The 25816-nt window shown below is 43.1% G+C and overlaps 3 protein-coding genes across 4 annotated transcripts; 1 reads left to right on the top strand and 2 right to left on the bottom strand.

The window, feature by feature from the left end:
• Positions 1–161: 161 nt before the first annotated feature.
• On the bottom strand, positions 162–10477 carry tmem209 (transmembrane protein 209). Of its 2 annotated transcripts, none has more exons than XM_048268287.1 (15): positions 10380–10477; positions 9741–9916; positions 9592–9650; positions 9371–9502; positions 8743–8969; positions 7408–7612; positions 7080–7255; positions 4346–4417; positions 3800–3896; positions 3245–3370; positions 2985–3082; positions 2441–2555; positions 2041–2138; positions 1768–1841; positions 162–1516 (listed from the first exon to the last, which is right to left on the bottom strand). In XM_048268287.1, the coding sequence occupies exons 2-15, from the start codon at positions 9875–9877 to the stop codon at positions 1462–1464; spliced, it is 1671 nt and encodes a 556-aa protein (XP_048124244.1). In that variant the 5' UTR covers positions 9878–9916; positions 10380–10477; the 3' UTR covers positions 162–1461. The 2 variants fall into 2 exon arrangements, with proteins under 2 accessions (XP_048124244.1, XP_048124245.1); XM_048268288.1 differs by having other exon boundaries at positions 10360–10464.
• Positions 10478–11522: 1045 nt separating this feature from the next.
• Positions 11523–12994, bottom strand: LOC125310651 (U5 small nuclear ribonucleoprotein 40 kDa protein-like). Its single transcript, XM_048268272.1, has one exon. The coding sequence runs from the start codon at positions 12823–12825 to the stop codon at positions 11782–11784; it is 1044 nt and encodes a 347-aa protein (XP_048124229.1). The 5' UTR covers positions 12826–12994; the 3' UTR covers positions 11523–11781.
• A 276-nt stretch (positions 12995–13270) lies between these two features.
• Positions 13271–25806, top strand: mcm10 (minichromosome maintenance 10 replication initiation factor). The gene is made up of 18 exons (XM_048267864.1): positions 13271–13603; positions 13814–14026; positions 14472–14876; positions 15399–15606; positions 16062–16227; positions 16468–16641; positions 16850–16966; positions 17107–17303; positions 19276–19361; positions 19707–19820; positions 19941–20055; positions 20341–20548; positions 21291–21426; positions 21790–21923; positions 22148–22261; positions 23115–23260; positions 23912–23954; positions 24367–25806. Exons 1-18 carry the CDS (start codon positions 13597–13599, stop codon positions 24448–24450), a joined length of 2667 nt encoding a protein of 888 aa, XP_048123821.1. The 5' UTR covers positions 13271–13596; the 3' UTR covers positions 24451–25806.
• Positions 25807–25816: the final 10 nt, after the last annotated feature.

The following is a 25816-nucleotide window of genomic DNA, read 5'->3' as shown; positions in this document are numbered from 1 at the left end:
TCCACAAGAACCAGATACACATTGCATCTTGAGAACAAATATGTGACACTAAAATATGTGATACCAGATACCCGTTATTCTCAAACAGTCATGAACATAAATGATCTGAACGGATTATTATCAATCCAAGAAACTCAAAGAAATTACACAGTTCTCAAAGGTCTTCCTTTGTTATTTAATAACAATTTACATCAACATGTGAATACAAAAAAAAAGGATTAAATCACTGTATGCAGTCAGAGTCACCAGTCCCCACTCTTTTAACATAGTGGGTAAAAAACAAGAAGCCCTTTTGAACAGACCCGCCATCCAAACAGCTATTTCAGGCAGAGTGGACTTCGGCACATAGGCAGGTTTGGCTGATCTAGTCTCATCGGACTTAATGAATGCCCATTCCCACAAAAACTCGTAGGGCCGGTTTCCCATGAATGGATTAAGCCCAAACCTGGACTAAAAAGGAGATCTTCATTGAAGGGCTTTTTTAGTCTAGGACTGTATAGGACTTAGTCCATGTATGGGAAGCCACCCACACAGTGCACAATGCAACAGACAGCAGTTGCCTCTGGGACAGATTTATTCAGTGGATCGGCTACAGACCAAGGCCAGCTCTACTCTAACATAGTCAGTTACAGTCAGGAAAAGCCTGCCATTTCAGTACAGCATGAGTCTAGATCAGGTCAAGACACAGACATTCAGGGGCAGACAAGTATGTGTATCTGTGAACCTACACTAGATGGTCCCAAACGGTCATTTCATCTCAAATAAGAGCCGCCTGACTGAGAGCAAGTTAACAGTCAGTGCAGGGCAGGGCCACAAGCTCCACACCACTCCATGCCTACTACAGTCAGTAATGAAGAGTCTCTGGAGTAGGGCAGACCCTGCCCTGACACGGTGGAGAAAGAGCAACAGCCCAACTCAAACCAAACCAAAGTCACAAAATCAAATACAAAGACCCTGACAATCAGGACATTCTCATGAGAAACATTTTTAAAATATAACACACGCTTATATACATTCAAACTACTGTGGGTTCCTTAAAACTCCACACATACACAAATCCTCCAGTTCATTATATACAAGCCTGATGTATTAAGCTACTACTAAAAACAAAATGAGCTACTTAAAAAAAGAGCACACATGCACGCACACACATAATTGATACCTGATGAGGTATGAGGCCAGACGCTGGGTGGAGTTTTTCTTTTAAGTAAGCATTCACATTCAGTAATGCCGTAAGATAACAGCATCTTCTCATGATCTAGCAGTCGTAAATACAGCAGTATTATTAAATACTGGTGACTGTGGCAATAAGAGTATTGCAGAGCACACTGGTGTGCGTGCCACCTATGGTCTACGTATTTCTCGGTAGAAGAGCCTTCATCTTTGTGCTGGAGGAGTCTGCTGTCCATATGTGATGTGCTTTAAAAGGTGGTGGTGGTAATGGGGGATGGAGACAGAACCTCAGTCTCCGAAGATCCAGAGGATGTTAACGCCAGACAAACCCAAGTTTACTCTCCTGCGGAAGGAAAAAAACATTACACTCAAAGGGGATCTAAATGAATGACCAGATAAAACCAGAGTTGGCTGTTAGAGGCTAATCAACCATAAAACAGCACCACATCTTACAACTCAACATTAATTTCATTTTTATAGCTTTTAAAAATCGGCCAAACTCATATAGTACGTTAAGTTAAAGCACACACAAATAAGAGAAGCATAAATAAGGGTAAAACCAGGAGTAAATAAAAGGAGCAGGAAGGGTCTTACCCCAGCATCCCCGACTCCTTGGTCTTTATGATGAAGAGGAACATGAGGACTGTGTGGAACAGGTTGTTCCGGCCCTGTGGAGACAGCCAGAACACAAAAGGGTTACACTCAGGATGTACTGACTGACAGACAGACAGAGAGAGAAATAGAGAGAGATAATAATTAAAACAGGAAGACAGAGAAAAGCTGCAGGAAAGAACGTCCCCAAAAGAGAAAGGAATGAAATGAGAAGGTTAGAGATGAGTAGCGGAAGGAAGGTGAAGCCAACCGCACCTTGGGCAGGCTGTACACATGTCCCTGATAGATGAGCTGGTAATGGGGAGGGTTTATACTGCTATGATGGATGCAGAAGAGATTCTCATTGGTCACATCTGTTTGGACACACAGAAAACAACAAATCACAAACTGACAGACAGACCAACCAAACCTAAATTCCATTAATCCTGACCTTAACTTGAGGCAGAGATAGCTTGATAGCTAAATGGATCGATCGCTAGATAGATAGTACTTTATTGTCAGACAAACAATGTTCTGTAAACCAGCATACAGACTTACACCTAATGGGTTTCGATGCATTTCTACTTTTAATAATGTTGTGTCGCTTCAAAGGTTATGGCCCACTGTTCAGTTCAAAAGCAGCCTGGGATGTTTTTTGCGTGCATGGGTCCCTTACCAGGTTTGTCTGGGGTCTGGCTGAAGTGCTGTGAGGTGAAGGTTTTCCCGTCTGGGTACTTTGGGTGTGGGGGCAGCCTGGAGTCCAGGTATGTGCACAACACATGCATCAGAACCTACAGACAGGATGAAGTCAGTGCTGAATATCAGAGCGATTTCACTCAATCTCTCATGGGGAGTAATGGCAGAACGGTGAGACTATTTTTACAGTTACGATCCAATAATAATAATAATAATAATAATAATAATGTGCTTACAAAAATGTTTGAACAGGAGCACTTCTTGGACTAAAAAGCTATAAATTAAGTTGCTCTTTGGATGGTTATATATAATATATTTAACTATTTTCTTCTTGTTCTTCTTGTTTTGGATAATAGTATTGTGCTTGTTGAAGCACTGACAGCTTGACTACACTTCCAGGAGCATTACTGCTGGTGTTTGTTGCAAGCCCGGGCAAAAAGGTCCACTATCTTGTGGCAGACAACCATCCTGTCATGTCATATGGTCGGTGTGTGTGTGTGTGTGTGTGTGTGTTTTCTGCTCACCACAGAGTCTGTGGGCAGGTCCGTGTCCCACTTCCTGTTCTTCACGTCTCCGCCCCCGTTCCAACGAAATGAGCTCATGCAGCCACTATGAGCCAACTCTGTCGTGAGAAAAGTGCACACTTCAGCTCACCTCACTTTACACAATTACCCAGCAACTGTTTATTAGATTTCCGCTAAGGCTTTAGAGCCCTGAGCACCATCATCTCTGTGACAGACCCACAGACAGACGGACACAGACAGACAGACAGACACACACACACCTCTGATGCGCTCCACAAGGTACTCCTGGTTGGGGCTGACGTCCAGGTACTGCACAATGGTGTTGAGGGTCGGGATGGCCAAGGCCTTGGTCACCGCTGCCTGCTTCAAGCTGCTAATGCTCGTCTCTATCACAGAAGCATATGGACAACGTGTGAACAAGATAAACACATTTTAATTAGAGTACAATGTTAGAGACAATAGGAGTATTCAAAGCCGTTACATAACTATTATTGTATAATTATAATAAAATTATAATTATCGTTTGCAAATCCAAGACAGCGCAGCCCAGAACACAGTGCCTGAGAACTTTAAGCCCTGACCAATGTTTTGCTCAGACACAAGTCTTTTGGCTGGCACTTTTATCCAAGGTGACATACATTACAAAGCGACTTACAATTATTACAAGGGCCATTGTCCACAAAGGAACTTGAAATGAAGTGCCTTCCTCAAGGGCACAACGGTGGCAGCTGGGAATTGAACCCACAACTTTTCTGGCTACTGCATGCTAGCCCAGCTCCTTAGCCATGATGCTTCCACTGCCCTAAGTCTCTCACCTCCGACCTGCAGCTCAGGGCAGCCCATCCTCCTGAGCTGACTATTGATGGAGTCGATCTCCTTCACCAGAGGGACCAGGATGGTGTCATTAATCCACTGCAACACACACACACACACACACACACACACAGTTAGACCACACTTTAGGGCAACCTTGGAAAAGAGATCTCAATGAAACTCACTTGGTTAAATAAAGGATATGTAAAATAAACTTCATAGTCCCCAATTTATACGACAGTCAAGGTACATTTGCAAAAAGCGTCTTATGCTTGTCATGGTATTCAATTAGCTAATTTATTTTGCAAAGTTATTCACTTTTAGCTTTAGGTAACACTTTAGACCTTGCACTTTGACCATCATTTAAATTAGGGTGCTTCATATCTACTATTCACAGACAGTTGATATACCAATAGCCTGAATGTTTATTTGCTTTTGCCAGTGTATTTGTATTTAGCTGACTGATGTTTTTTAATTAAATGGAACTGTATCTGGTCTTGTCTTGTAACACTGTTGACAGAGGATGGTTAGTGTGTGATGTTACTTACATTTCTCAGTTTAGCAGTCCATGTGTCGATACTGTCCACTACGAGGCGACTGGTGGTTATTCTGGCCCAGACCTACAAGTGGGGGGAAAAAAAGACAATAAAAAGTAACAAAAAAAAAAAAAAAAACAGAAAATACGCATCATGGGCAACAAACACAACTTTGCTGAGTGATACTGGCAAGATGAAGACAGACCGGGCGACTAACATTACAGCAAAACATTGCTTAGTTTGTTGAAGAACTGCAATACAGAAACATTTAAATCATTTAGGTCATTAAACAATGAGGGCTTTGGTCAAGTGGGAGAGAGGTGTAATAAAGCAACCGGTACATAGCATTTCTTTCTCTCTTGAAATGTAAGGAAATTAAATATTAAAGTACATGTATTGACAACATACATCATACAGGGTCAATTTCTGCACAACTGATTGTGATAAATCGCAGAATGCATTCACAAAAGCCACCTAATCACTTGATTTGAACTTGCACGTTACACATTTCATCAAGGTTCAGGTCCCTTACAGAGTCGTTGTAAAGCAACTACCCCATATAACATTTTCACAGCAGCCATCAAACAAACAGTATAGTAAGCAGAGATGCAAGTGATAACAATAATGAAACTACGGTTTAATTTCAGTGTAGCATAATTGGAACCTTAATTGATGTCATAAATTACACCTCATAAATGACATTCAGACCTCCATGGGGCCCTAAGCAAAATCCTGCTAAGGGGCCCCTCCTACATGAATCTATGGGCCAAAATGTAACCATTTTTTTACAGTCGCACTTGACACCTCAGTGCTCACAATACAATCAATCCACACCATTTTGGATGTCTACGGAAGTTACCAAATATAGTTTTTTTTCTCCATAAAGGTCTAGGGGAAATAAAAATAATTATGTGTGAATCACCTTCACAGCTTACTACTCATACTTCATACTACTTAAACGTAGACTATTTAAACTATCATTTTAATACTTCATATAATTTACCATTAATCCATTAGGCTACTTTCCATTTTGCATACGTTCAACCAACTAAAGCTTGACTGAAATATTGTAAAACCATTGACTCGTTTTAAAAATGTATGGGATGAATGAAATCAGATGGGTCCACGCATGTTTCGTTTTTTTTAAATGTAGCCAGTCACCGGCATTCAAAATAACGGAATATGCGGTTATATTTCACAACTTTTGCCAAGTACTCTGACTGGGAAAGGCTGGCAAGCAAGCCACTGACAGATCAGTGGATTCACTTCCCTGTTAGGCCTGCAACAGTACACACGCTGGAGAGTTGCAAATAAACAGATCAGCTTAACGTTACTATAGGCTACTCAGATTATTTGTTGACATCAAACCAAGGAACGAACACAAGTTTACCCGACTGCTGTTCCCGCTGTTTATTCTCGTGAAGTTTTTACCTCCGTTTCTTATGCCCTGAAGGGTAATTCGGTTTCATCTTCTTAACGTAGGCTATGAGATACTGTTGCTATAACTGTATAGGCCTACCTGCCGTTAGCTTGACTCAAGGGGAATTGGGGAGGGGGCCTTGATTAACTTGCTGGGCCTAGTGTGCATATAGGGCAATCCGGCCCTGGTTACACCTAAGCTTGCCATACTATAGGGCTGTTCACACCAAGAGCGATACTTCCAACCATTACGGCAAAAAAACTATCACTCTAGCTCAGTGGTTCTCAAACTGTGGCACAGATACCACTGATGGTAGGCGAACTCTAGTGGTACTCCATGAGTCTCTGAGATGTCACTCGAAATGTATCAAAATATAATTTAAACTAACCCTAACCATACTATCACTTAAGTTATATTTAAACTACTTTATAGGCAAAAAGACGCAAAACAGTTTGCCCAATGTAAATATGTAGTTAAAGGTACTCTAACGGCTTCTACACACAGTTGCGTTCCGTCAACGCATGCCAGTGGGTGTTCCCGACGGTAGCTATGCAAATGACTTGAAGTATAACCGTAATGTGATTGGTTGGTGCCGTCCGTCGATTGGCTTGATTGGCCGGTGCCGTCTGTCGGTGCAGTAACAGTTGAACTTCTCAGCGCGAGCTACGGGAGAAACGCAACGGACCCACAATTCAGTTCGGCAACGGATGACGTGAGCCCATGTAAAGTGAATGGGATGCGTCTCCAGCACTGCAACGCACGCAACTGTGTGTAGAAGCCGTCAGCGATGTCAAACATTTTTTAGCTAAAACATTTAGTCACATACAGCAAACATCTCCTCACTATCTGCTAGCTGCTGCCTGTCCCCTGAACACACTGTAAAAAAACGTGGTCTCTGTAGACAGGCCAGGCTATGCAAACGGCAACAACAAACTCGTGCAACCTGCACCAGCCAATAACCGACGAGATGTGCGTTTAGGAGTTTCAATTGCACGGGAGGGAGTAGTGAGCTAGCTCTGTTTTGTTTGAACATCAACAGAAGTGATCGCTTATAACACCTTTAAATTGGCTTACGCTACTATTTTTTAATACCATCATAATGGTGGTACTTGGAGAGCCAATTGTTTTCTAAAGTGGTACTCATTGTGAAAAGTTTGAGAACCACTGCTCTAGCTAATATTATGTCATCATTCTAATTTATGCCAGAGCGATACTTTTTTTACTATAGTTATCATTCTTGGTGTGAACAGCCCTCATTTCAAGTCAAAATGGCTGCTGTGAAAAAGGCCTATTGAGCTGTGTGAGACGCCCCTCCTTCCTCCTCACCTCCTCGGCGGCCTGCTTGGAGCCCAGGTCGGTCTCGTCCTTGTGGGCAGAGGGAGCCTGCGAGCGGCAGGCCAGCTGGTACTGGAACTTGCGCAGGCTCTGGGCATAATCTCCCACCGAACGGTTGTAGTTCCAGAAGGTGGGACTGTGCGCTGGGGACGCCGACTCTGGGCTTCCTGCAGACAACAACAAGCCAGAACACAAACAATGTGGGCTTAAGACCGGGTGTCCCTCTGGTGCTCTTCGGTAGAATAGTTGAATACCATAGTTTTAATAAAGAGTTGAATAGTTTAATAATTTGATCATCATCCATCATGATGTTGCTGACCCAACTGGCTGCGGTGGCTCTTCTCCTCCTCAGAGCGTAGGAACCGCTCCAGGCCCTTCAGGTCATCGATGTAGTCCTCCTTCCCACCGGGGGAGTTGAAGACGGAGGGGGATGTGCGGTAGCGCGCCCTCAGGCTGGAGCCCTCAGCGGGTCCCAGGCTACTGGGGTAGGGAGGGGAGCCGGGGGACGGACTGTAGTTCAACACCTACCGGAGAGAAAAATAAGACGCTTTTGTTCAAAGCAACTTACAAAAACTGGAGAGGAATCAAGTTACAGTGTGAATACAATGGAATTTTAAGAGGGTGGTTCAACACCTAAAGATAATATGGATTTGAATGAAAAAGATGATAAATCAGTGTGACATTTGGAATATGACCGAGCAAAGCATAGCATAGCAGCAGACATTTTTTTGCCAAAAGAAAGATGTTTTACAGTTTGAGCTAGTGGACCTACACACTACACATGTCACTGGTATATCAACATTTGGCACTTTTCCAGCAGATTCCCACCTTTGAAACAAGAAAACACACTCTTGGAGAAATATAAAAACTCTTTATATATCTGCTTGCTTATAATGATAATTAAGAAAAGTTATTGCACTGTTTTAAATCACCTATAAGTGATTTGGTTTTTCAGTTTAGTTCACATGCATCCTTATGATGCTGTTTTAGTTCACATGCATCCTTATGATGCTGTTTTGATTCACATGCACCGTTTTGGTTCACATGTATCTGCTGTTTTGGTTCACATATATGAATCTTCTGTTCGGTCATTTTGACTCTTATGTTTAGATATAAATCGTATGTTCTGTATATTATTGTATCTTAGTCTACAAACATGAACCTTGTGTTCTGTTTATAGTTCTGCTTTTGCTAATATCCAGACATGCATAATATCCAAACATGCCGAGTCGCCCAAGTGAAAGTTTAAAATCAACCACAGAGGAACGGATAGAAGCTCATGTCACAATTTCGGAATGTGCTGTCTGACCTGAGGGTCAAGCTATGTCATGTTTTAGGCCATATGTTGTCAGTACTGTCACACCCTGATTGTATGATATAAAAGAAGCTTGCCTGCAGAACATGTCAGAGTTTGGGTACAAACCATTGTTGTCTCATTCTCTCTCTTTGCAAAGATAATACAATTGTATTGTTCTTTTGGATCACTGGCTCCTGTCTTTATTTTGCGTCAAAGCGTACAAAATTATCCAACACACAGTCACTTATTCTTAAGGATGTAAACATTGGAACGGGCAACAAAGCCATTTGCCTTTTTTGTATGGAATCCAAATTATATGACATAATACTGCACAGTCCATGGGTTTGCCGCCCCTACCTTTCCGTAGGCGAGTGAGGGGGAGTAGGGCCCTTTGCTGCCCGGGGTGGAGGGGCTGGTGAGGGGAGGGCTGTAGCCTGGCACGCAGCTGGGCGAGAACTTGGGGCTGGCGCTGGCTGGGCGCGAGGGGCTGAAGCTGAGCACGTTCTGCCCCTGTAAGGGGAAGGACTGGGTGGCAGCGGGACTCTCCTTCTTCTCTGGCTTCAGTGGAGGGGAGGCCTTGATGCCTGGAGGTTGTCGCAAAGATAGAGACAGGATTACTTAGAGTGGGTGTAACAAATGCCATTTAATATACTCCCTTATATATACAAGTATTAGCAGTTTGTTCACGTTTCCCCCAGATGTATTTTTAGTTTTCCCCCAGTCTATATTTAGTTTCACCACTTATGCTTCCATACAGGCAAGCTTAATTTATTAAGATAACATTTCAGGAAACATTTTCTGGACCCCAGAGGCATAAAACTAAAATATAATCTTTATAGTAGTGCTTCATTTTGTTCATAGTGTGTTTTAATGTGTGTGTTTCAGACAATCCTTAAAACACACCAAGAATGCTACAGATGTAAACCTAAAGAGGACTATGTATAGCACTAATTCAGCACAAACACACACGTCTCTCCCTGCTTACCAGAGTTGCCGAGCCCTAGGAGACGATGCTGCTCTGGGGAGACAACAATAGAGGATGGAGCCATGGTGTACTTAAAGTACTTCCAGAAGTCAAAGAGGGCGTTGAGGCTAAACAAAGCTGCCAAGGCCAGCTCTATGGGACAAGACAAACAGAAAGTGAATAATAATCATAAAAACTCACAAGCATTTCATAGACACTGAAATAAGCACACGAGTACTCACCAATGTACCAGATAGGCCAGTATGTAATGTTGTAGTACCGACTGAGCAGTTTTCCAGACCTAAACGGGGTTAGAGTGTCAGGCAATTGCTGTACAAAACACAACTCATTTGTAGTATAAGTGATTGAAGTGACTGACTGTTCACCGTACATTTCGGTGTAGATCATCCCAGCGAGTGACACGTTGAGAACAGCCCAAGCGAGGACCACCTGTCTCTCCTGTTCCTCCCGTCTCATCCTCATCGTCCTATCGATGAGGTTCGACATGCCGTTCTTCGACGGAGTCATGCTACCATAACACGCAACCCCTTGTTGCAATAGCTAAAGCTAGGACAAACACACACAAAACTACGGGGGTTAGCATGTAAAGGACACAAAGGTATTGACATAGGCCTATTCAACAGCCATTCTCTACAACTTGTCTAGAAAGTTTGCATGGAGACTGACGGACTGCTGTCACACGTGTCAACAAAACAAAAACTTAAGGGCTTCCAAAGGAGGTAGGGAAATATCTATAACAGTAACTACAAGATGACAAACCACACAATCTCAACAACTGCCAAACACATTAGGCACACATTTACATTAAATATAACTGGAATGCCCAACCATGCACGGAAGCTAGCTTACTAGCTAGCTACATGGCTAGCGGATTGTTCTGTGCTCTATGGCATGGCTAAGACCAGTTTGCTCTCTCTCTGGCAACAGAAACGACCTGTAGTTCAAGGTTATACTAAATCAACATTTTTTAAACAAACCTATATGCTTACATCAGATTAAAGTGACATACTTGGTCTCAAACAAGCACCGGTATGAAATTTCCCATTCAAATTGAACTTAACAGCGGCAGACCATTTTGAAAAGTACTTCCGGTTGAGTTGAATAAGACCCGCCCCTTAGTCTGGTGAAACTTGGAAAGCCACAAAGATATCAGAGACTTTTGCCATTTTAGACAAGTAATGCCTCTCTTGACAATTTGTTTTGTGCGTGGACACCAAAATCCAACCAAATCATGTACTGTGGTTTATGTGCTTGTGTTGCTGTTACTCATTTGGAATATTTTATGTTAACATGTTTTGTTTGCTTGCTGTTTCATTTTCAGTTGATTTACATGTATTTTCAAAATGTAAACAAAACTACCACTTCCACGTCTGGGGATTAATGCACTGAGTGTATGTAGCCTAGCCTACATGTGATCATGAAAACCTTTAACAGTTATTTTCATTAGTTTTGTTGCATTCTTTGCTCTTACAGTGATATTGAAGATAATGAGGCAGCAGACACTGTGAGCAGGCAATTACTCTGACTGAGTTTATAGTATCTCAGCCGTACATGTCTGCGATTCAGATCACATGTGTGGTATGACATTGATGGCAGAGAGAACAGAGAAAGCAACAAAGCAGGAGATTAGGGATACAGTTAGAGTTTAACAGATGGTAGGAACCTGTTGCAATTTCTTCATAAAACATGCCTGTTTGAATAGCTACATCAATTTGCAAAGAAACATTTATGTTGAGCCTGCTCAAGGATTGATATCAGGGAAACAGGAAAATCTATTGCAGTTAATTATAGGGTACCTCAGAGAGTGAAAACTTTACCATAACATCTGTGTATCAGGGTTTTATTCCCTGCTAATAAGAACCTAAGTAGTTAATGTGTTAATGTTAATCAATGTGGATCCTTATGATATGTTTTGTGTCCTTATGAGGTGGTGGTAATGTAGTTGTTAAGGATCTGGGCTAGCATGCAGGGGAGACTGGCCCTTGTAATAGTTTACATAAGCCTCTTTGGATAAAAGTGTCAGCCAAATGAATAAATAAAAATGATAGGATATAACTAAATAGAAATCACAATTGGAGTCCAACACCACCACAGCTCAATTGGTGGCAGTAATACACCTTTGCAACACATATGAAAAACAAAACACCATTGCTCAGAATTGTTTATTTTTCTTTTTCCTTACAAAGTATATACACATCTTTTAAAAAAAAAAAATCCAACCCTTTTTGGCTCATCAAAAAAAAAAAAAAAAACTCCAAATGAGACTGAAAATCTCTAGTCCCTCATATGCACACAAGCAATCACCACAAACATCCTACTGCGGCACCAACAGAACATGGGACCCATGGTCCATGGACAGTATTCCGAGATCTTTCTCTGCACCATTGCAGAGAAGCAACCCATCTACTGGACTACTGGATCTCTCCTATGTACAGCCGTTTGTCGCTGGAACCAGACAGGATGATGGGCTCTTCTGGATGGAAGCTGACCTCGTTAACAGACCCTGCGTGACCAGGCAGTTTATAGAGAATCCTGCGAGAAGTGGTGTCCCAGATGTACACAAACCTATCAGCAGAACCAGCTGCAATCTTACTGCCATCCGGGGACCAAGAGCACCGCAGAAGGTTCTTTTCGAAGTTGTGAACGTTGCCCTGGAAGATCTTCACACATCTCTCTTTAGGGGCAAACGGTCTGACGTCCCATACTCGCACAGTGTTGTCCATGGAATTGGACAGCAGGTAGGATCCCTCTGAACTCAAGCTGAGTCCAGTCACAGAGTCCCCATGACCCTGCATACTGTAGATCAATTTATTCTGCCTCAAGTCCCACACCTTGACGTCATTATCAATGCCTCCAGACATGATCTGATCACTGGTGTCATTGAAAGTGACGCTGAGTACTTGGTAGGTGTTCTGAAAAGTGTGGACAGATGCTTTCTTTCTGATGTCCCACAGCTTGACGGTGCCGTCGTCGCTGCCAGTGCAGACCAGCTGAGGACCACGGCGTGCAGGGAAGCAGGAGTTCACGAAGGAAGTATGACCTTTCAGACGCTTCACACGTTCGCCCGTCTCTGCGTCCCAGACACACACGGTCTTGTCTGTGCTGGCCGAGAAAAGAAGGCTCCCATCAGTGTTGTACTGAAGTTCCATCACCGCTCCACTGTGGCCCTTCAGAGTGGCGTAGTTCTCACATTCTCCGTATACGTTCCACATCAAGATGAGGCGCTCATAGCCAGCCGAGGCTAAAGTGGCTCCATTGGGGTGGAATTTGCAACAGTTCACCTCACCTTCATGTCCTGACAATAGCATGATCGGAGACTGCAGGCTAGAAGTGCGAGGAGGTCCAGTGGTCATCAGCTGCTGGGACTGTGCAGCGACCACAAGCTCGGTCCTGGGCCTCTTCACCGCCATCGGGACCACCGCCATATCAGCAGCACGTTTCACGGGTTCAATCATGACTGCAGAAGTACAAAATATTGAAGGGGTAAGTTGATCTTCTGTTACGATACCTTCGGTGGAATAAAACCTACACAAAAAAAGTTAGAAAGTCCGTGAAAACACTTATTACAAACAAAACCGCCACCATTCATACACAACAGACTATGACTTCCTGTTTCCGCTGGAAAACGAGGCTATCCTAAGGACCTACTTAGGGGTGTTCGAAAGATATGCCTTGTTTGGATAAATGGAAAAAAGATACATTGCAAGAAATAAAACGGTATTATAGGAACACATACATGTAAATATATTATCAGCAGTTATCTGGGTGCTGTTATGTCTATTCAATCTGTTCACAATGGGAAACAAAATATTATTTTCTGTGCCGATTTATAAAAGGGGACCTATATTTAAATGACCTATGATGACGTTTATTCTTTTAACATTTCTGGCGCCACTAGCCTACTCCCTGGGTCAGCAAGTCACAAGCTGAGAGGGTCTGAGGATCTTTCAAATATTTTGAAAGATTAAATATTGGTCAGTAATGTTTTCATGCACCAATAGTTTACTATGTTCGGTAGTTATAGATAGCAAGAAGGCTTAAATACGAGATTCACTCCGCAGACATTGCATGCCCTTTGTGGTCAGTCAACTTGTTTGTTATCTCTTGGACGAAAGAATAAACGATCGACAAATCTAATTACTTGGACGAAAGAAAGTTATCTGTAAACAAATAAAATAGCTTCACGATTCGAGTGCAACTCAGAGAAACTTCAAGGACCAGGCAAAATGGCTGGTAAGTATTTGATATGTTTATCAAAGTAACTTTGCCATGTCCAGAGCCGATTCTGGCTATGCCAAGTTGAATAATTGACGTTAACTTAACATCTCAGTGCATACGATTGCCCAAATCAGTTTGATGACCCAACAGTTTAATAATGTAGCTACTACAAAGCATATTGTATTTGACAAAGTATCGATTTTGCGGTGAATCCTTGTTGTCTAGACGACGACAACCTGGACCTTTTGCTCTCTATGTTCGATGAGAGTCCGGAAGAGCAGGGCACATCAGGAGGTGGTGAGGACAACTTTGACGACCTGTTTGATAATGAAAATGAGGGTGAGGGCTATGTGGAGCCAGAGGAAGAAGCAGCTGAGGAGACTGAAGAACCAGAGGAAGAAGAAGACTCTCACAATAGATCCAAGGAAGATTTGGAAGGTGGGTTTTGTTAAACTGTGTTTTTAAAAAAAAAAAAATTTTTTACTCCAGCTATATTATATCTTTTGTTTCCACTTCATTAAGTTGTGTGCCATGTCAGTGGTCTGGTATCTCCATAGGTATGCTCTGGCAAAGACACCATGAAATGCACCATATTCTTACATTGTCTGGGTATACATTACAACAGCATTCCATGTCAATGCGTCTTGGCTAGATTGATCCTGCTGTTGTAAAAGATGGTAATCTACACTAGTCACTGAAATGTAATGTTTCGAAGGCAAAGCACATAGCATGGTGCACTCAACTGTCAACATAAAGGGCCCCTCCCTCCATCATGTTGTACGATGTGATTCTTCTCCCATATGGAGTACGTATCACGAAAGAGTTGACTTTTGTCCCTCTGGGAATGCGTGTATGTAAACTTCTGCCTGTTTTCTGAATGCAGCCGAGTTGCGACGCATGCAGGAAAAGATGCAGAAGCTGCAGGAGCAGCTTCAGGCCTCTCAGGGTGGTGGCAGCGGCATCAAAATCCCTCCTCCCAAACCGAAAAACACCACCAGTGCCTCCACTTCTAAACCAAAGGGAGCCTTCACCTCTACACCAACAAACAGTACTGCTGTTACATCTTCCCCAGCCCCGAGGGCCACCAAAACAGCTCAAACTACTGCTGCAACTAAGCCATCTCCAACTACTGCTGCAACAAAGCCATCTCCAACTACTGCTGCAACTAAGCCATCTCCAACTACTGCTGCAACTAAGTCTTCTCCACCTCTCACTGCAACCAAGGCATCTCCACCTACCGCCGCTTCATCAACCAAAAAGCCAAGGGCTGCACATCAGCCTAAAGCAGGTAGGCTCCTGAGTAGTACGCACAGTTTCATATATCAACCGGTCTATACACACTTGGAATACTTCCATCACATGACTATTCACATCGGTCAAAGTTGGCCTCCTGTATATGTAGGAATCTGTAGTGGCCATGCAGGCAATGCTTAGGAGCTGCTAAAAGAGCATGGGAATAAACCTGGCTGGGTGTTAGTGGGTAGGAATTAGGAAAGTCTCTTGTCATGTTTTTGGTTGCTGGATCCTGCTTTTATTTCTTTGCTGAATCGAAGCAGGTGTGTTTTTCTAGTAGTGACCATTCTGGCCACTCTTTCTTATCTATGTGATTGTACTGCGTTGTTAGAGACAGGATATATTTTGGAATGCCAGACTAGAATATATGTTGGATTGGATAATTTTATTAAACAGGCTTACTTGCACTCTGTACAAGATATGGTTTGTGCAATGTTTCATGAAAGTTCTTGATGGGTTTTAAGCGATCACATATTTATTTGCCGACTCCTTTAATTGTTTCTTGATAATTTCACAGGAGGCTCTTCACAAATTCAAAGCCCATCAAGCAAGAGTGGGGTTGCCAGCTTTTACCAACCAATAGGAAACCTGAGCAAGGTCAATAACATACTAAAGTCACCACCTCCTTCAGGAAGTGCCCAGCCACCAACACGTCAGGGAACACCCCGACCCACCCCGACAACTCAAGATGTTGCCGTGGAAAAGTTCTCAGGCCTCAGATTACGGTAGGGGTCTGCTTGTCAAAAATGTTTTTGGGAGACAAAATGTTTCTTCTGAAATTGCCATTTTCTGATTGCTCATAAGCATCAAGGACTTTGGTGAAGTGATGGAAAATATACTGCAGTCCTCCAAATGCAATAAATGCGCCTTTAAGCTTTTTGCTGCAAAAAGAATGAGTGACAGTTTATGATAGTAGTCTTTGACTTTTGTTTGTTGCTTTGGCATTTTTTAACTGCCTAGTTAAGCTGGTTGTATGTGTTTGTGTTAGAAATGATAATGGAAATTAAACAAAACGGATGAAAAGTGATGGTTTAACGTAGAATTAAAAAAAAAAAAAAAATCCATACTGTCTGGTGGCCCACAGATTGAGAACCACTGCTCTAAATCCAGCAAACTCTGGCTCTCTGACTAAACCAGTTAATGAACTGGAATGATGGCCATTGTCATTCTCTCCCTACAGGAAACCTCGTATCTCTTCCATAGACATTGAGCACAAAATGTCGGGCCGCAAATTGATCCAGCTCTCTCAGTTGCCTGATAAGCTTGCCCGTGACAATCTGGAGGATAGTGACTGGGTGACATTTGCAGTGCTGGTGAACAAGATAACGCCACAGAGCAAGAAAAATGTGAGTAAACTTATAACTGGTGCTTAATCATTGACTTAGCAAATGCTTGGATTGATGAAGGCATCATCTCTAAACATCTCAGTGTAAAATGAAGGCATATTGTTTTTTCAAAGGTCTGAAGTAGCAAAATAGTTACTCACACAGCAGACCGCAACAGTGTTATTGCAAATGCAAAGCATTTATTTTCAAACCTTTTATTCCTCTCCTGATTAACATCTCTTCTCATTTGTTTCAAATCAGGGCAAGACTTTCAGCATCTGGAAGCTGAATGACCTCCATAACCTGGAAGTATATGTGTCTCTCTTCCTGTTTGGGAATGTGCACACAGAACTTTGGAAGACTGATACTGGCACGGTCTTTGGCATCCTAAACCCAAACCAACTGAAGGACAAAGAGGGCTCCAACTCTAACGAGGTGTGTGTGTGTGTGTGTGTGTGTGTGTGTGTGTGTGTGAGCGTGAGTGTGCAGGTGTATAGTTATAGCTATTTTGAGAGGTTCGGGTAGGGATTTGATTCCCATCAAGCTCCCATATTACCTCACTGTAATCATAGTTAATAGTTGCCTGATATATTTGTGAAAGATTTCCCCCCTTTGACATCTGTACTGCTCTTTTCATACCCAGGTCAGTCTGACGATAGACCACCCTCAGAAGGTCCTTATGCTGGGGGAGGCCATGGACTTTGGGACCTGCAAGGCCATGAAGAAGAACGGAGACCCATGCACACAACTCGTCAACATGGTATGCTACATTACTCCATTTATAATATTGGGTTGCAGCAAGCCAGGTGTTTGATATGTGTAATTGGAAATTAAATATATTATATTGGAATCTGACTGATATTTGTGTGTGTGTGTCCGTGTGTCCTTTTGTTTCTGTAGTACAAGTGTCAGTATTGTCAGTACCACGTCCAAGCCCAGTACAAGAAATTGAGCTCCAAGAGGGCCGAGCTTCAGTCCAGTTTCACGGGGACCACCCCTAAGGGACGTGGGAGGGGGAAGGGCAGTCTGAGAGAGAGGCTCTGTCAGAGTGACTTCCACTACGCCGGCATGTCCTCATTGGCTTGTGCACCCAATGCGTGAGTTTCCACACACTAACCTTCCCTAACAATGGTCTAAGGGTACGTCTCAGTTTTCGCTTTAAAATTATAATGATCTTCGTCCATATGAGAGTATTCAGCTCCATATCTGAAACAGTCTGTCCATACACACTCGGAAAAGTCATATCACATGACCATTTTGCATTGGTCAGATAATAGTTTGCCTACTGCGTATGTAGGAAGCTGTACCATTGTAGAATTTAACTTTACCTTGCTATCTTTGCTTTCAGCTGTTGTTATCAAAGCTTGTAATTCATCATTCTTGTTGGTAGTGTCAAGCTGATTTTACTTTGTTTTCTGCTGGGAAAGGGTCCTATGTGTCGTGTCACATGACGGGAGAATAATGAGTCACGGAAGGAAACCGGGAGAGAGTGTGTGCGTTTACTAGCCTGACGAGCCAGACCCACATTAAAATGTAGGGTCTGGGCACTCACCGTTCGCAGTGCTCAGTCCGAGGGGCGGGATAATCGGTTGCCTTTCAAATTCCCTCTGCACGCAATAGGACAGCGCTATGAGTCCCATGCGTTTTCCCACCAGCGGAGCTAGTTGGCTAGTTCAAACTTTTGCCAACTTAACAAAAGCTTATCTCGTGTCACACTTTGCCAACAGCAACATCCATCTTCTTTGTTTTCAAGTAGCAGGGAATTCAAGCCAAACCGTTGCAACTCTGCCATCAATCATTATGTTAAGCCCGCCTAACGACTCTAGACACGATTTGATTGGCCTGATAGAAGTTTAATTTTTCGAGCTCACAAGCCAACAGAGAGTTGCTAGACTAGCCCTGGCAGCAAATGCAATTTGCTGCCGCTAGGATGCGTCTAGATTTCTAGGCTATGCATTTATGTCATAGTTTTCAGATATTCGCGGAATTCCCTATCCACATTAAAACGCAAAACCAGTGTTCAAACTAAAATGGCTTCGTTTCAGGGGCTCGAAAATGGAGATGTAGTATGGTTGAGAGGCTTAATCATAACAAAAGTGTTGTGGATTAATATGTAAACAGAATAACGTAGACACCAAGGGCCGTATTCACAAAAAAACTTAAGTCTAAAAGTAGCTCCTAACTGGCTAATTTAAGAGAAACTCCTAAAAAGAATGGGCGTGTCACTTGTAACTTTAGGACTCCTAGTTTTTGTGACTAAGAGTAATTCACAAAGCATTTTAGCCCTGAAAGTAGCACCTAAGTCTGGGGCAGCTCAGAAGTAGTCGAGAGGACTCCTAACTCACTAGACCTATTCACAATCGCAAGGAGCTGTTTGTAGCATTTCATCTCACAATGTTTTGAAATGCACATGCAGAATCACTTACAGGAGCTCTGAATCGTGAGTGAATAATTGTGCAAGGGATACAATAATGCCACTGCATCAACCAAAACCATTCAACATTTATACTAAATGTAATGTTTCATTGTAAATCAAATGAAATTGCTTTTCCCTTTTTGCAAATGTATCTTCATACAGATTCATTTAAACAAAAAGTTGCAAAGATACTGCATCAATCTGTAGTGTATTCCATTACTAGGCAATTTGCTTTGCCTTACTGTTTATTAACTTATTTATTCATCTCTCATCCTTTGCAGTACCTGGGTAGCGCGCACATTCTCACCGGCAAAAACCTGTCACTTACCGTAGTAGGGGAGGTTTTGGGCATCATACCCGCACTCTAATTACCAGCCAGTCACTGTGGTCACTTCACTCAAGCTCGTGCATGAGTTAACGACGTCAACCATCGCAACAGAGCTCTTAGGAGTTGTCGTTTTTCCTTTCTTAAAGTTGGTCTCAGCAGCTTTTGAATAGGATTTTAAGAGCTCTTTGCTGATAACTTTTAGTGAGATTTAGGCGTACTCTTAGAAGTAAGATAAAATGCTTTGTAAATACGGGCTCATGTCTAGGATCTGTGAGCTAACATCTTAAAGGGGGGTGTGTGTGTGTTTGTGTGTTGTCGTTTTCAGTAATGGCACACAGCCTAAGAAGCCTTTCCAGTCCACACTGAACAACATTGTGCTCCGATCCCCTGCGGTGCCACCAAATAGATTAGGTAAGTGTGGTGTGTGTGTGTGTGTGTGTGTGTCTACTGACATATGTGATTGTGATTGGGTGTTTACCAGGTTTCAGTTGGCTTGTGTAAAATATTCTTTAGTTAGTTAATCAAGCAGTTATTCAATATTTTAAGGATGTCAATGCAATACACTAGTGAAACAATCTAATGTAAATGTAAATTTAATCTTGACCGATATTAAAATATAGTTTATTTTTAAGTACTTCAGAGGCCGTTTAAAGCTGTTTTTTCTTTATCTTTTTTACGTACTCTTTTCTACACGGTTGTAACAGTCTGGAATATACCTGCTCTCTTCCACATCAATATTTCCCTTGTCCTCATCAGCTCTTCAGTCAGCTGAGGTATCTGGGTGCTCCGATGACTTTAAAGGCTTGTTGTCCCAGCCAACACCTGGGGCACTCAACATCAAGAAGCACTTAGGCCAAGCCAAGGCCGCAGGTATTCTACTAACTGTTCTGTACAGCTACGTAATCAAAATGCAATGAATGTATTTGTACACATGGGAGAACATTTACAGACATTGGCTTGACTCTGTGTGTGTGTGTGTGTGTGTGTCAGTTCCTGGATCATCGGTCCAGTCTATCTCTGCAATGGACCTCCTGAAGCAGCAGAAGGCTATGCATAAGGAGAGAATGCTCAACAGACAGAAGAGGGCGCAAGAGATCCAACAGAGGTGTGTGAGTGTGTGTAAAAGATGGCCAAACCCTATATTCTGCCCATATTTGAACTCTAGGGTCTTTATTGGTATGTGTTTGTGTGTGATGACGGATGAATAAACAAAGTGCAATCCGTATTTCTTAGCGTATTTTAGCTTTATTTTATTGTCTTCATTAGTTGCAGCCCGAAAGCATCCGGTCCAGTTTTTTTTTTTTTTTTTTTTTTTTTTTTTTTTTTTTTTTTTTTTAACAGGGTTTCAATATATAATGTGGTTGTTTGTTTGTTTTGTTTCATGAATTAGGGTTTTGCAGAACAGTGGAAAGGCTACACCTCTTGCTCGACCGCTGTCCAATGGGACGGGGATCCTGTCACAGAAACCCCTCCCCCTGCCATCACCCCGCCTCTCCGACCCGACCACACCCACTCTGGGGAGGGGCATCAGTGAGGGAGAAGACATCTTATTTGAGCTGTCTCCGCCTCCTCCCTCTAGCAGCCAATCAGCTGCAAAGGTACAGCATGTTCCACTCACGTTCAGTAGCCATGCTGGCATACTGTATCTCCTAATGGGCCAGTCTAACCAGTTAACAACCAATATGATTAAGTCCACAGGCAGATTCAGCCATATGATATTTAATCCAATTAATACCCAAGTAAATGAATGGGGAGACCAGTAACCCCACTGAATTTAAAGGTGCAGTCCTTGATTATAATCCATTTAACTTTTCATCATTGATCTCAGATATCAACAACCTTTTGTCGCCATCAAGGACTACACCTTTAAGTCAGGCCAAATATTCAGCACTAGATACTCTTCTCTTTCATTTTCCTTCCTTAGTGGTCTGTCGCCTCCTGGTCACCATGTGGTGACATGAAAAACCATAATCACATCTGAATGTGTGGTTGTGGTTCAATTCTCAATGCAAATGACTGGTCATTCAAAAATAGAAGACTGTAATCAACCTCACAGACCAATAGAAAAGAGTAGAATAGACGTGTGCTGTCCATTCTGGGTTTTCTAAAACGGGGATAGGAACAGGGACGTAACATGTTGACACGCGTGTGTAAAAAAACAGTCCCAGTCGTTTCAGTATAAGCAATATTTTAGCACATTCTTATTCTCTAAAGTCTGTCTGTATCTAACACGTCTAACACTCCTCATGCTTGTAAAATCAAAAACGATTTCAGTGTGTTCAAATGTTGAATACATTTTAATGTTTTGTAAAATGTCCTTAATTTCTACCCTGCACCCAGATGGCAGCTCTTCGGAAGCTTCACTCCAAAGGGGCGGCCATCACCAAGGACGACCCAAACGCTGTGAAGCGCAAGCGTGTCAGCAGCAGCGACATCGCCGCCCGTGTGGAGAAAAACCGAAGCTCACCGGAGGGGGGTAGGTGTGACTGTTCAGCAGCCAAGAAGCCTTGGTTGATGGGTGCTGTTTCAGTTGCATAGTGCAGCAGATACGCAACTTTATCAGTATTTCTTCAGCCTGGGTATTGAACCTATGACTTTATATGAGCACCTTGTCCTTGCTTCTCCTACTGAGAGGCTACAGTATATACAGCTTAGTGGATTGGAATGTATTGTTGTCTCATTCCCCTGTGTTTTGATGTACTGGTACTGTTGTTGGTATGTTAATGTTATTGGTATGGTACTATTATGGGAAACATTATGATCTTTAAATAGACCAGTGTGGTAGGTGCCACAGCAATTTCTGTTGGCTCAATATCTTTGACAATTACTCCCCGAACAGGCCAAAACTCGGCTGCAGGAGAGGAGGAGGAGCCAGCTCAGAAGAAGAGGCGGGCTCAGCTGGAGTATGTCCAATCAGAGGAGTTCCAGCGGCTCTTGAATGCTAAGTCCAAGTTCTCCTGGCTGATGGGAGAGGTGTGTGTGTGTTTATGTATGTGTTGTAAATGTGATGTATGACATCATCTTTCAGTACATAGAAATGAAGGACGTAGTATTATTACATGTGTAGGTGTGTGTGACTGCTATCCTCAATAAATGGAAATGACAGCCGTGCTGTGTGTGTGTGTGTGTGTCTGTGTGTGTGTGTTGTGTGTGTGTCTGTGTGTGTGATGACCCTTGTCTCTGTTGCTGGTCCTTAGATGGAGGTGAAGGTCATGCAGGACTACTTTGAGCCACTGGTGCAGAAGGAGCAGCTGGAGGAGAAGATGAGGAGCATCAGAGAGCAGAAGTGCAGAGCAGTCACCTGTAAATCGGTGAGTCACCACACTGAGCTTTATTTCACCCATTAGCTGCAAAACGCTAACCTATTTCATCAGTGAGCCAGCAGTTTCTTGTGTTTTTTTTGGTTTGTTTTTGTTTGTTTTTGTTTTAAAGCTTAAACTGTAACTTCATTTGTCCCTGATTTTTTTTTTTTGTTGTTGTTGATTAAATATAAAGCTTTTTCTTACTTATTTAAATGTACTGTTAGTTTCTACAGATAAGGGATAGTGCCACGTTTAGTCACCAAAACTGTTGCTTAGTCCACCACTTCGCTCTCAGGCTGCAGCTGTGTCATCAGTGAGCTGGCGTGGCTTTCTTTGGATTTGTCCTTTTCTAATCAGAGAAACCACTAGTAGACTTGAGTCTTTGAGCGTGAAGTGGTGGAATGTGTGTCTCTGTGCTCCACAAAGGCCCAGTACTCCTCCAACACCCCTGCTGGCTCAGCGGTGCTCAGCGGTGCCCTGGAGAGGGTCTGTAAATGAGCGGCAACTGGGTTGAATTAGGACCGAGGGCGCCACTGAAACCTGAGGGAGGATCCAGTAGCATTGCACAACCACTGCTACTGCTCCACTTTAGGGTCCCCTTTGATCATCCCATTGTGGGCAAATATGACTGCAAGGCTAAGTGTGTGTGTGTCTGTGTCTGTGTGTGTAAGAGATAGAGAGTGTGTGTGTGTGTGTGTGTGTGAGACAGAGCGAATAAAATGGGGAGAAAGAACAAGAGAGATGTTTTGAATCAGGTTTGAGCAGTTATTGCATCTGCTAAAATGAGTACTCCTTAATGAGTATTTATTTGTAATTGTGGAAATGAAGAAATTAAGTGTGTGTTTGTCTGTGTCACCAACAGTGCAAGTACACACACTTTAAACCTGCGGACCGGTGCGTGCAGGAGAACCATGACTACCATTGGCACGACGCCCACAAGCGCTTCTTCAAGTGCCCGTGTGGCCAGCGTAAGATCAGCCTGGCACGGATACCCAACGTGGCCTGCAGGTGAGTAAGGGGAGGACAGAGGAGGGAGGTGACCTCATCATAGTGATTTGCCAGTGGCACTCAACCTAGCGTTGATTGTGCCAACTTGCACCAAGCTGGGCAGATACAATGTGTTTTGATAAAAAAGCTGTTGAGTTGAAGTGCTGCTTGAAACGATATGCCTTTGTTGTTGAGATGGTGCTCTTTGGTTGAGGGCTTTATGAAATGCAAAACTTAGAAGATACCTACGCACTCATCTGGTGAAAAAGTTAAAATGCCTTTATTTTATGGGCAGATCATGATTTAAAAAGCACTTTGCCGCGTTTCAGCTCAAAAGCCTTCGTCAGGAAGTGAACAATCTGACGAAAGCTTTTGAACCGAAACGCTTTTTAATCCTGATCTGCCCATAAAATAAATGCATTTTAACTTTTTCACCAGTTGAGTGCCTAGGTAGGTATCTTCTAGGCTTTGCAATGTATTTTGATAATTGAGTGTATATTAGTGAGGTTACGATCAAGAGGGTGGTGTATCAACAAATGGGGCTTTAACCAAGGCCTCCATTAAGGATGGTGTAGCTTGTACCAGCAGACAGAAATGGGGCATTGCTTACTGTAACTTTTTGAGGACTGTTAAAAAAAAAAACTGCTTTTGACTTTGTTTCTTCTTATTCAGCAACTGTGGCCAGTTTAAATGGGAAAGGGACGGCATGTTAAAGGTGAGAATTGGGTTCTCCGTTTCCTTCTGTGTATAGTTAATTAGTCATTTCTGCATTTGTTTAGTTGTATTGATGCTAAAATGTTTTATTAAATTATGCTGACAACTAAGTTTATTTACTGAAACATTAGCAAACAGCTATATTCACCTCAGTAGTCAACTGTGTTGTTGCTATCTATCTGTTGAAAAACAAAGTTACTGTTATCATAGCTTCGATCGTTACGCAATTGAAGGCAGCAAGGCAGCTGGCAGTTTTTTTTCTCTGGACATTTTCCTATTCCAAATTCCCTTATCCTGTTCTGCTTTCTGCTCTGCTCTTGTGTTCCGACTTTTCCTCTGCTGTGTGTTCTCATTCTGTGTTCCAAACGCGTTCCGTTCCCTAAGCCCATTTTTCTGTGTCCCTTGCTCCACAGGAGAAGAACGGGCCGAAGATCGGTGGTGAACTTCTCATGCCCCGTGGGGAGGAGCAGCCCAAGTTTCTCAACAGCATGAAATAAGGACCCGTGCGGCCCTCTCCACACATAGGTACCACCACCCGACAGGTGTCCACCAGATTACAGGGCTGACCAGCACGAGTCTGTCCTGTGGGACTCAAGTGACCAGCTCACACTCACACAGGTGCTACCACAGTCGGCCAAACACAGGACTTTAGCATTGGCCACCATGAATCTGGCTTCTGGACCTGTAGTGGTCAAAACCTCTCCACATGTAAATACAACATTCAGTCGGGTCACTTGACGGATGGCTGTCAAGAATGTTGCATCTGAACCTGTAGTGGTCAGATTCTCTCCACACGTGTCTGACATGAATGTGACTCGAAAACATGAATGTTACTTTTTTTGTTTTTAACATTATCGCGGGCTCTGCAACTCCTCTTGTGGAACTGTTGTGGTCAATACCTCTCCACATGTATGCTGTGTCTTTACATGTATACATGTAAACAGTCACCCAATAGACTGCCATCTCTGGCCAGCATGGCTACACTGTAGCTTACAGGCTTGCAGTGGTCATGTTCTGCCTGCAGAGTCTCCGCTCCCGCTGGGGGGGAAATCTGTTGACTCTCAGACTCAGCGTTCTTCTCACGCCAAGACTCCTGAATGAGACTCGAGTGAGCGGCATGACTGCACAGGAGTCTGGACGTCGGCCAGCAGGTCGGTTAAGGTCCTGTTTGCGATGAAAACAAGCTCGACCCGCTGGCTTGGTGACCGTGGCAGCAGCTGGGCATTCCTGCCGCCGTCTGACCTCTCCCCACCCATGGTAGTCTGTGGTCACCTATGCCAGTCTGAACCTCCTGGTGCCAGTGTATGCCCACCTACACCAAGCTGACCTCCCCTGCGCCAGTGTGTGCCCAGCTATGGCAGTCTGACCTAATCAAAGCCAGTCGTACTCCATTACCAGTCTATTCCTACTTACACCACTCTGACCTCTTTGATGACAGTCTATGCCCATCTATGCCAGGCTGACCTCCCTGTGCTAGTCTATGCCAACCTATGCTACTCAGACATTCCTTAAGCCAGTTGATACCCCCGTATGTCAGGCTAATCTCCCTTTGAGCCAGGCGATCACCTATGAAAGTCTGACCTCCGCAAAGCCAGTCATGTCCCATTACCAGTATATGCCCACTCATGGCAGTCTGACCTTGATGCTAGTCTATGCCCATCCATGCCCTACTGTGAGAGGAATATAGTCACTAGAGGAAGAACGGTGGATGTACCTGTATTGTGTTTTGATGTATTATTTTAAAGTTTTATGATTTTATTTGAAAAGAAACCTCTTTTATTGTCTTTTTAATGTTGTCTTTGTGTCACATTGTATGGGAAGATTGGAAGTGTATTAAACTATTTTGTAAGATATTTTGGTCTT

This window comes from Alosa alosa, chromosome 17, assembly GCF_017589495.1.
Source record: "Alosa alosa isolate M-15738 ecotype Scorff River chromosome 17, AALO_Geno_1.1, whole genome shotgun sequence".
Lineage (NCBI taxonomy): Eukaryota > Metazoa > Chordata > Actinopteri > Clupeiformes > Clupeidae > Alosa > Alosa alosa.
The sequence above is the reverse complement of the archived record's forward strand: the minus strand, read 5'-3'. Positions and strand labels throughout refer to the sequence as shown.

Coding starts and splice junctions, on each gene's coding strand:
- tmem209 (XM_048268287.1), bottom strand. CDS start 9,877: ATGACTCCGTCGAAGAACGGCATGTCGAACCTCATCGATAGGACGATG. Junction 7,613..8,742: donor CCTCACTCGCCTACGGAAAG/GTAGGGGCGGCA, acceptor TCTCTCCGGTAG/GTGTTGAACTACAGTCCGTC. Junction 3,371..3,799: donor CCCTGAGCTGCAGGTCGGAG/GTGAGAGACTTA, acceptor CTTCTGTGATAG/AGACGAGCATTAGCAGCTTG.
- LOC125310651 (XM_048268272.1), bottom strand. CDS start 12,825: ATGATTGAACCCGTGAAACGTGCTGCTGATATGGCGGTGGTCCCGATG.
- mcm10 (XM_048267864.1), top strand. Junction 16,967..17,106: donor GCACACAACTCGTCAACATG/GTATGCTACATT, acceptor TTGTTTCTGTAG/TACAAGTGTCAGTATTGTCA. Junction 21,924..22,147: donor TCTCCTGGCTGATGGGAGAG/GTGTGTGTGTGT, acceptor GCTGGTCCTTAG/ATGGAGGTGAAGGTCATGCA.